A 10,393-nucleotide genomic window follows, 5' to 3' on the forward strand; every position below is an offset into this window, starting at 1 on the left:
GTTGCACGAACAACAACATCCCGCCGATTGCTCGAGGGTATCTTTAAGTGTCTCACTCTAAACCATAATCTTCATAAAGGAGCTGAAATGTTCAGATTTGTCTTCTTAGCAATGGAAAGGATGGCAGAATATTCTGGTTATTTTTTATCAACTATAACTGGACTTACAGTATGAGACAATGATTAAAACCAATCAAATGGTTTTGAAAGATTACAAAAACCAAATAACACAAACACCGAATGAACTTATTCTGGAAAAGGGAAGTGAAAAAGAAGAAGAGAAATTCCACCAGTTTTCTGATTGTGCATCAGCCACATTTTTGATGCGAGCTTCTGACGTAAATAAAAGAAGTGCCACTTTGTGGGCAGTTGTTGACTATAGGACAGCTTCGGGGCCTGCGAGAGAGAGGAGCACCACTCAACACCCGCTTGCGCCTGGAGACACTCCATTTGAGTCGATCGCGTAATCAAACTTGGTCAAGATTCTTTCACAAATTTGGCACACGGTGAACTATTCACTAATTCTCCAAACGTTATTGAGTCGTTTAACGTAGGCCCTTGAAGGATGTCACAAAGCGACACAGAGTTTCTCTGTAGTGTGAAGTTCCAGAATGGGTTCAAGTTGATCAGTTTGACACCTAGATGCCGATGGCGTAATTGAGATATACTGAAAATTAGTGGCACCTGCCACTAATGAAGTTGCTTGGACTAGGGGTTGATGGATTACATGGAGATCGAAGCATAACGTGCACGAGATGCCCCACTGTAGGACACAATGCAAGTACTGGATGTTTCGCCTCCAAAGCCAACGTCGAAATGCGTTTCCGCTCAAACGAGGACGGCAAGGCATTCATCTCCTGTTTCGACTGTGGACCAAATTTATTGTTAATTTTTTGCTATTATTATCGTCATCTTTTCAATAATAATAAAAAAACTAACTAATTTGTGTGGACAGTCCTTCCGCTGCGACACACGCTTCCAATAGGACCTGACCACAAGGTGCGTCACAGAGCCCAGGCTGGGAACGATCATGAGTGGAGTGAACATGGGACATTTGATGACCAACAGCAGCAGCGGTGGCAGCAGCAGGAAGAAAGCCGCGTCACCGTGGCCCACGTGTTCCTGTAAATCGTTCAGGGGCCCCGGGGAACAGAAAACAGCTCTGTTTTTGCACAAAAACAGCACACATTTCCACCGCAAAAAAAATCCTAAGCCACTCCGTTGGTGTCCTCGTAAACGGTGTCGACTGGAGGCCGACTTCAACTGGCCGCAGCCGGCCACTCGGTGAACGTGACCGTCTCTTGAGCGTGACTCGCCCTCATGAAATGTGCGCACCCTCTCCATTGCTTTGTGGTGGAGATGGGAGTCAGTCGACTACACAATGAGACCCATTTACGCCGTTTAATTATCGTTCGTTCAGTGTGACGTGGAAGAGTTTTGGGAATAAGGAAGGCAGTAGAGGTGGAAGTCGGTCACTCAGTAACCTATAATAAATAAAATTATATTTGAATCAACTTACATTTTTGTAAACTTTTCCCCCAGTTCCTATGTATTGCGTAGAATATTGTAAAAGCAGCAGCACCTGTAGTCTGCTTTAGGAATGTGGAATTTCCTGCACTGGGTCAGACTGGGTCAGACTCGCATTATTGACCTGGCTGAAGCCATCAAAGCGTGGTTAGAGTTAATTCAGTCAAATCATCAAGATTCCCACTGGACAAATGAGCAGGCGGCGACACTCACTCCACTGGCTGTCTGACCCAGTGCAGGAAATTCCACATTCCTAAAGCAGCGGCCACTGTGTCCAGAGAACAACCAACTGTTGACTTCCCATCAACTGGTACTCGTTTTATCTACCTTGGAGGGTAACTCGGATGAGTCGACCACCCCCGACTGGCGTCTAAATTGGCAACCTTCCGAGCATGAGTGAGGCGACCTGTCCACAGCGCTGCCCAGCCTGACAACAGGCCTGCCCTCTCACTCTCTCACTCCTGTGACTCACCGAGATTCGAGCTCATCTCTCTCTTCTGCGCTGACTCCGCTAGGTCTGAGCTGCACAACCACCCGAGTGGTGACTAAATGTGAACATATTTTGTTTACCTCTGGTGAGTATGTATTTGTAGTTGCCGTCGGTGCTGCTACTGTTGCAAGCATTCGCGTTTGAGTCACTGCATCTGGGTTGCACCTGCTATGCGTACAGCGGTGCGCGTGGTTACAGCTACTTGGCACAAACGGCGCTCTCCGAAAATGTAATTTGCAAGTATGAATTTGCCTTAAAATTGGAGCCGTTTTATTTTATATTATACCCCAATTTTACGCAAACATTTTTTTTCAAAGTATACTCGTGCAACAAGTGTGTGCCACGTGGCAGACGTGCACGTTTTTTTTGTATTTCGGTAGGTTTGTGCTCACACTTTGACGTCTATATTCTTGTGTGTGTTATTTATGATACACAACGGCCAAGTGCAGTGAGTACGTTCACCACAGGATTTGCTGCTGCTGCTGCTGCTGGGAATAATGACGGTGCTTTGTCCACTTCATCCTAAAGATTTAAGAATAAGGCCACACATTAAAAAAAACCTGGTATTGGGCAATGCTGAAATAAGATTTGTGTCTGAATATTTTTGAATCACAATATCTCCTGTTCAATGTCGTGGATTGCCCTCCAACACACCAGGGGTGCTGCTGAAGCGGTGATAATCGGCACGTTTGTTCATCACGTGACAACTTGATTAATTGGCTTTGCTGGGTGAGGGAGGGTGTACGACGAACAGTTTACTCATGTGGCGACCTCACCCAAAAATCAATGATGGTTCGCAATATCTCTGTCGATCCGTGATTAGGATATTGCACACTTTGTCTAGGAATCCTCGGAGGCTGTCTCTACCTCGACGCGTGCTCACCCTTGCGTGCCCGTCCCTGCGTGCCCGTCCTGACGTCCCCGTGGGAACTCAGGGTCGGTGGAGCTGGACCTGCACCGCATGCTGAAGCCGTCCAAGACGGCTGAGAAGTGCACGCTCGAGCGGATGCTGAGCGGCTCGGCCAAGCACGTGTCCCTGTTCCAGCAGAAGAGCGTGCGCGGCTGGTGGCCGTGCGCCGTGCAGCAGGGAGACTCGTTTGCCCTCGCGGTGAGAGCCGATCGGCCTTGGCCTGGTGCAGTGGATGGCGAGCGAAGGGGTCGGTCCCGTGCAGTACTGCGAATCTTTCTTCATCATCATCGTTCTTATTAAGCACGCGCGTACGTGCAAAACGGGAGCGCCATCACGGAGTAATGGTTGGCAGCGTTACGGGACCCGCGATCGAGAGGTCGCCGGGAGATCGACTCGATCTCCCGGCGCGGCGGTTGAAACAACAGTGGCGAGTTTCTTTATCCCCCCCCCTTCCCCCCCGCCGTGCCTCTGCTCGCCCGGCGGCATGAATGGGTGCACCGCAGTCGATTGGCAGGCCACGTGTAGTGGGGTAAAGTGTGGGGACTCCCACGCCATCTGGCCAGCATGACAAAGTTGACCAAATGCCCTCTCGAGAGGCTCACTCGAGAGGCTCACTCGAGAGGCTCACTCGAGAGGCTCACTCGAGACCCCCCTTCAGTGGAGGACCTCCCAACGGCCACGGCATGAGCAAGCCGTGGCAGGGCTGCACCTTTTAGCGTTTTCCCTGCAATGTGAGAAATGGGGGTTTAACAGCGGCGCAGTTCTCAAACCCAGCAAACGGCTTACATTTGTTATACTTCTTTGTTTTTCCATGGGCATTTTTTTTTATTTGCGTGCGATAAAATTATATCCGGCCATATGGCTCAGCGGTAGACTGAGCGCCTCGCAAAAACAAGGTTGCGAGTTCAAATCCTCGTTAGACCATCATCCCTCTGGGGTCAATACAATGAGTACTGCTTTGACAATTAGAATATTCAGCCAGCTGGCACAGTGAGTTATAGTAAAGTTGGGGATGTTTGTGTGTGTGTGGTGGGGACAGGGCAAGGTGGAGCTGACCATGGAGATTTTGTCAGAGCAGGAGGCAGACGAAAAGCCGGCTGGAGTAGGACGTGACGAGCCCAACATGAACCCGCGCTTGGAGGACCCGAAGTGAATCTGGCTGCACACACACACCCGCACACACACACACACACACCCACACCAGACGCACGCACGCAAGCACCCACACCACACACACCACAAACATGCACACACACACCCACACCACACACACCACACACACGCACGCACGACCACACCACACACACACCACACACACGCACGCACACACCACACACACACCACACACACGCACGCGCACACCACACACGCAACCCCACACACCCACACCACACACACCACACATACACACCACACACCACACACACACCACACACACACCACACACAACACACACCACACACACACCACACACACCACCCACACACCACACACGCCACACACACACAACACACACCACACACACCACACACACCACACACACTACCCACACACACTACACACACACCACACACACTCACGCACACCGTAAGTCTCTGGTTCCTTACAACCCTTGGCAGCTTCTGGCTCCGATTTACTGAGGTGATGAATTCTGTCTATAGTTCTTCTCTTGCAGGTATTTTTAGTAACCTGGGATGAGAAGACACCATCGGAGATACTGAAATTCTATAAACGGCAATAAAAACAGACACACACTGATGCCTACCCAAATGAGAAATAACACGATCATACTGCAGTCATTGTTCATGCCCGCTGCAGTGCCTCCATGTGGCTGTGAGTGACCATGCGTGGCACTGCGGCACGACAACTAATTGTGCAAAGGCAACGCAACAGCAATGCTCTGCGTGTTTGCTGGAATAGTGAATGTTTACAAAAAAAAACCTGTCAGTACACACACCTCAATGCGACGGTGTCAGGAGTCATCCTGTCATGACACGGCCATTGCCCGCTCTCTTCTCGTGGACAAACCACTGAGGAGTCCCTTGCCATTACTTTAGGATGATTCATTGAAACTGAGTTGGAATTATATTCTTGGTTCTTTCGGTAAAGTCACGTCGAAGGGAAACAATAAAATAATAAAATATATATAACAATTAAATTCTCACGACGTTTCGACTGTAACACAAGCAGTCATCATCAGGTGTGAAAGCCAACGGCAAGAAACATTTGAAAAAGTGGTGATTTGTATTTATTTATTTAAACGTTAGCACCACGGACAGCGATTTGATAGTTTGTTTAGAAGGACGAGTCCATCTATGTTCGGAAAAGAGGAGGGGGGAGACGAAAAATTAATGTATGCTGTCTGAAAGCCACCGTAAACGTGAACAATCAATTAAGACCCGAAATGGTTTATCAAATCCTTCCAATGATTGCTAAGCCAGAATCCATATTCTCGGTTGAAATTGTCTCTGTGTTTGTATATGTGGATAGCCCCATGAACGAATCTCTCATGGTAGCCCGATGGCTTGCAAAGAACCTCTGTCTTGGAGAAGTCAATGTCATGTGAGCCTACTGAATTATAACAGTGATCTGCCATGGCCGAGGTGTTGGTTCTACCGTGTTTAAGGTCTGCTTTGTGTTCATGTTGTTTGGTTTCTCCAATGTGACTACTACCACAGAGGCAACTTAGTTTGTAGACATCAGGGTACTGTATGTCCGGAATCACATCTTTTACAGACGGAACCAGATCACGGATTTTATGTAATGTGTTGAAACGGACCTGGATCTTGTGTTTATTCAAGATTTTGGAGATCTTTTTTGTGATCCCCGCAATGTAGGGTAAAGTGATGATTTTGAAAGGCTCCTCAAGAGGGTCCTTCTTCATGGTTTGAGTGATAGCTTTGCGGATTGTATAGTCGGAGTAACCATTAGCCTTAAGAGCTTGGTGTACGTGCTTGAGCCTTTCAAAACCATCACTTTACCCTAAATTGCGGGGATCACAAAAAAGATCTCCAAAATCTTGAATGAACACAAGATCCAGGTCGGTTTCAACACATTACATAAAATCCGTGATCTGGTTCCGTCTGTAAAAGATGTGAATCCGGACATACAGTACCCTGGTGTCTACAATCTAAGTTGCCTCTGTGGTAGTAGTTACATTGGAGAAACCAAACGACATGTCTCGGACCGCATTCGTGAACACAAAACAGACCTTAAACACGGTAGGACCAACACCTCGGCCGTGGCAGATCACTGTTATAATTCAGTAGGCTCACATGACATTGACTTCTCCAAGACAGAGGTTATTTGCAAGCCATCTGGCTACCATGCGAGATTCGTTCATGAGGCTATCCACATATACAAACACAGAGACAATTTCAACCGAGAAGATGGATTCTGGCTTAGCAATCATTGGAAGGATTTGATAAACCATTCCGGGTCTTAATTAATTGTTCATGCTTACGGTGGCTTTCAGACAGCATACATTAATTTTTCGTCTCCCCCCTCTTTTCCGAACATAGATGGACTCGTCCTTCTAAACAAACTATCAAATCGCTATCTGTGGTGCTAACGTTTAAAAATAAATAAATACAAACCGCCACTTTTTTCAAATGTTTCTTGCCGTTGGTTTTCACACCTGATGATGACTGTTTGTGTTACAGTCGAAACGTCGTGAGAATTTTATTGTTTTATATATATATTTTATTATTTTATTGTTTCCCTTCAACGTGACTTTACCGAAAGAACCAAGAATATGAATCACTGCAGTCACGAAAGCTTTAAATCAAAATTTGAGTTGGAATTGTTTTACCCCACCAAACTGGAGCCACAACCAATATTCCAAGCCCTGAGCTCTTAAGCTACACTGGCACATGAATCCAAAAACGAATCCTTAATTCTGAAATCTTACGAAATGTGTTCCAAAACCACGGGACTAGTGCTGAAATACGAACCTTTAAGCTCATCTCAAACCTTGTGAGGCCTGACGTAATCCTGACTTCTTAACTTCATTCCGTCCCTTAAAGAAGCTCAACCCATCCGTAAATACACCGCTTCAAAGACTCGAGGCGTGGTCTCTAACCGCTAGCCATCCACGGTGTCGCGTCCTCAATTCCTGTCGTGGATTTCATCCCCACCCTCAAACCCCATTGTCCAGTCGCCCCGAGACGTCGTTCCTGTGGTTCAGCTCTCCGTGTAAGACGCTGCGCTACATCGTGTGGAGTAGGTACAAGTGGCTCTTCCTGGGCTCTCTGCTGCTCATGCTCGTCCTGCTCTTCCTCGCCGTCTTCCTCTACGCCTTCCCGGTTAGTACGCTTTGTTCGTTAAGTATTTCGTCTTTATTAGACAGGCACGGGGTACAGTTCTCTCGTCCACCCTGCGCTGTCGTCCAGCTGCACTCTTCAACTGTCCATGGGACATTGACGAGCATCGTTCTCTTCGTATTTTCCACAAGAATCTTCTCTCGATCACCTCCTTGAGCAAGTCATTTACTCCCCACTAAATGCCCAATCCAGATTGTCTACCCCTATCCTAATGCTCATTTTTATCACGCACACTTCTGTTTTTTTATTTTAATTTAAGCAGCATTTGTATGCCGTTGTTTGACATATGCTATCATTATCTTACCTTCACCGGCATGTGTCACGTAAAAGAGTGTCCCAATGAATGATAAATATGTATAAACTAGCCACGTGTATGTCTTATTGTGGCTGTCTGCCAAATAAGCCGATAAATGTCAAATTCACATTTTTAAAATAGATGTTGTTTTGTTGAGCAGTCATTCTGCACTGAACTGAAACCTCCAGGTCACTGTCATAGGCGAGCTGTCGCAACCCATGCACACCTCCTGAGCTGCCCCATCACGTGTTCATGCATTGCTATTGATCCCGACGTCAGCTGCTGATTGTACACATTTAAGAACGTCTGTCTCCTTTGAACAATAATAGAGAATCGAATATGAACATGTTTTCTTACTTCACTACATGTGTTGTTAACGTGGCCTGTTCTTTGTCTCATCAGGAATACCTGGCAATGAAGATTGTCAAGCCTTAATTCTGCATGCTGATGACGAGAGGGCCCTGGGGTTGGGTGAAGGACTGAGACGTGGACGGGAGCCACTCAACAACGCTTTGCGCTTGGAATTGCTTTTGGACCTCACATTTCGTCACACCGGCTCGTGAAAATGAAGGGAATTCTTAAAAATCAAACCCCTACCTCCTCTGCTGGTCGACAGGCTGCACCTGTGTGGGCTCTTGACGCCTTGGAGAAGCTGCAGTGGATCTCCAGGCGTCACAACTTGGGGATGCGTTTGCAGTGCGACGCTTGTTTTCCTGAGAATAGGTTTTTCCCCTTTTTTTCTGGCAACAAAACAGGTGTTGAGATTTTGGTTTAAAGCTTTCATGACTGCAGGGATTCATATTCTCGGTTCTTTCTATGCGACTTTACCGAAAGAACCAAGAATATAGGTGTTGAGATGTTAAAACACCAAACTGAAACCTTTTACAAGGAATCATGTCTGCATTAATCACAATACTTATGGTCAGAATGCAAACAAAAAACATACTCTGATAATATATGCATTGTCTTTGAAACTTATTGGTCCACACCAGAGACAGCTTTCTTTTGAGCCTCGTCTCAAACGGTGTTTGAGATTTGGCGTCTTCTGGTCTAACACAGTTTGAAGCGAGGCTCAAAAGAAAGCTGTCTCTGGTGTGGACCAATCAGTTTCAAAGACAATGCCACATATACTATCAGAGTATGTTTTTTTATTTGCATTCTGACCAAAAGTTACGTGGTTAATGCAGACATGATTCCTTGTAAAAGGTTTCAGTTTGGTGTTTTAACATCTCAACAGAGCTGTTTTGTTGCCACAAAAAAGGGGAAAACCAATTCTCATATTTTGGTACTGGCAAAGGGGGTCCCATGATGTAGCTGTTTTCCTGTTCGAGGTCCGATGTCGACTGTTGCCACCGTGCTGTGCGTTACAGTCAGAAGCAATTATATCCGAATTTTGTTTGGTTTGTGCACAACCCTTTGTTGGTGGATATCAACGGCATTATTTGCTTCTTGTGATCACTTTTGCCAATTTCTGTAAAAAGAACGATGCTCGAATGTGGCACCAGTTTAAAGAGAATATTCACATCAAGACTCGTGTTGCTTTTTCAGTTATAGGATATAGCCATAGTATAATGTGGCTTGCATTTTTCCGTGTGCAAGTTAAAGACTGTAGGCATCATTCGCAGGTCTAGGCAGACATCGAAGAAGCTTGTCTTTCTTTTCCGTGCCAAAGCCTTCCACAACTCGAAACAATGACTACTCCACTAGTCACAAAGTAGGCCAAAGTTGGAATGTTGTTGTCACATATGGGCTGGAGTACCCAGTACTGTATTCGCCATACTTGATAGAATCCAACGTAAACAATCGCATTGATTAACGAACATTGTTGTAGGATTCAAACAAACCCGCAGTTTGGGCAGCCCTGCCGTATACGGTAGGTCGTAGCAAGAGAAGCTATATCGTCTCCAGCTGGAAATGCAACCCACCTTTAAGCTGCATGTGCTTGTATTGGTAGCATGGGCCCTCTGTTCACAATCATGTTTAAGGTAACATTTGTGCCATTCGTGGCATTCTTCCAACAGCACGAAATAGCGCTTTGATGTTTGATCAAATACAGGCTCGAAAACGAAACTTGCTCAATTATTTGCTCGGCTGGTAAAAGTTCATGACCGCAAAATTGTTTGAGCAATTCACAGCGTCATCTCGGCCTATACACCATCACAGAAGCAAAAGCGATATGGGAGAGTGTCACCTCTCGGTGGGCATGTCGAATATTCTCCCGAGGTTTAGGTCACCAACACAAAAGGTAATCATGTGGTAGCTTTGTAGTGTTGTCTCCGAACTCTCGATGAATAAAGCAACACTTGAAACTCCGTCAATCGTATTGTACTGCCTTAATTAGGGTTTTTCTATTAAACGGTGAGGACGAGTACGAAAGCAGGCAACATGGCTTGGGAGTTCTTACCCTGAACGACGTTAGTCCATTGCCATTTAGTTGCATATTCAATAATAGCGACGATGGGGTATCGCGCAGGGCCAACGAGTACTCGATGGGCCTTGTCTCGGTGCCCCACTTCAAACATTATCCTTCTAGTCCGTGGAATCAAGATAGAATCCACGCCTCTGCCTGCATTGATCTCGCGTGGCGCAACTGGAGGCGGCGTCTCATTGGTCCGTTGAAGCCCTGTCCCTGGGGCGACTTGGAATCAGCCTCTAGCCAATCACAAGCCGCCGTTTGCGGATGGCTCTGAAAGAAGTTTGCGGGCTGACGTCATAGCTTCCCCGTGCAAGTAAATTCGTTATTCATTATTTTTAATTGTATGTATGTTGAACTTCTTCCACACCGTACGTAGCCAACCATGCTAATCGGAGGTTTCTGATGACGACCGTTCCTGATGACGACCGCTTGTG

At 46.5% G+C, this 10,393-nt stretch overlaps 1 protein-coding gene across 3 annotated transcripts in view; it reads left to right on the forward strand.

The window, feature by feature from the left end:
• The window catches only part of LOC116940442 (dysferlin-like), a 207,273-nt gene extending 197,417 nt beyond the window's left edge, over positions 1-9,856 (forward strand). For all 3 annotated transcript variants that reach the window (XM_032950274.2, XM_032950273.2, XM_032950275.2), the window contains 4 exons: positions 2,952-3,124; positions 3,966-4,075; positions 7,083-7,230; positions 7,946-9,856. In XM_032950274.2, coding sequence (XP_032806165.2) covers positions 2,952-3,124; positions 3,966-4,075; positions 7,083-7,230; positions 7,946-7,978 — 464 coding nt within the window. In that variant the 3' untranslated portion in view covers positions 7,979-9,856. The remainder of the gene's footprint in view (positions 1-2,951; positions 3,125-3,965; positions 4,076-7,082; positions 7,231-7,945) is intronic.
• The last annotated feature ends 537 nt before the right edge of the window (positions 9,857-10,393 follow it).

The sequence above is a fragment of the Petromyzon marinus genome, chromosome 9 (genome assembly GCF_048934315.1).
Source record: "Petromyzon marinus isolate PM22_M1 ecotype Great Lakes invasive population chromosome 9, UKy_Petmar_22M1.pri1.0, whole genome shotgun sequence".
Lineage (NCBI taxonomy): Eukaryota > Metazoa > Chordata > Hyperoartia > Petromyzontiformes > Petromyzontidae > Petromyzon > Petromyzon marinus.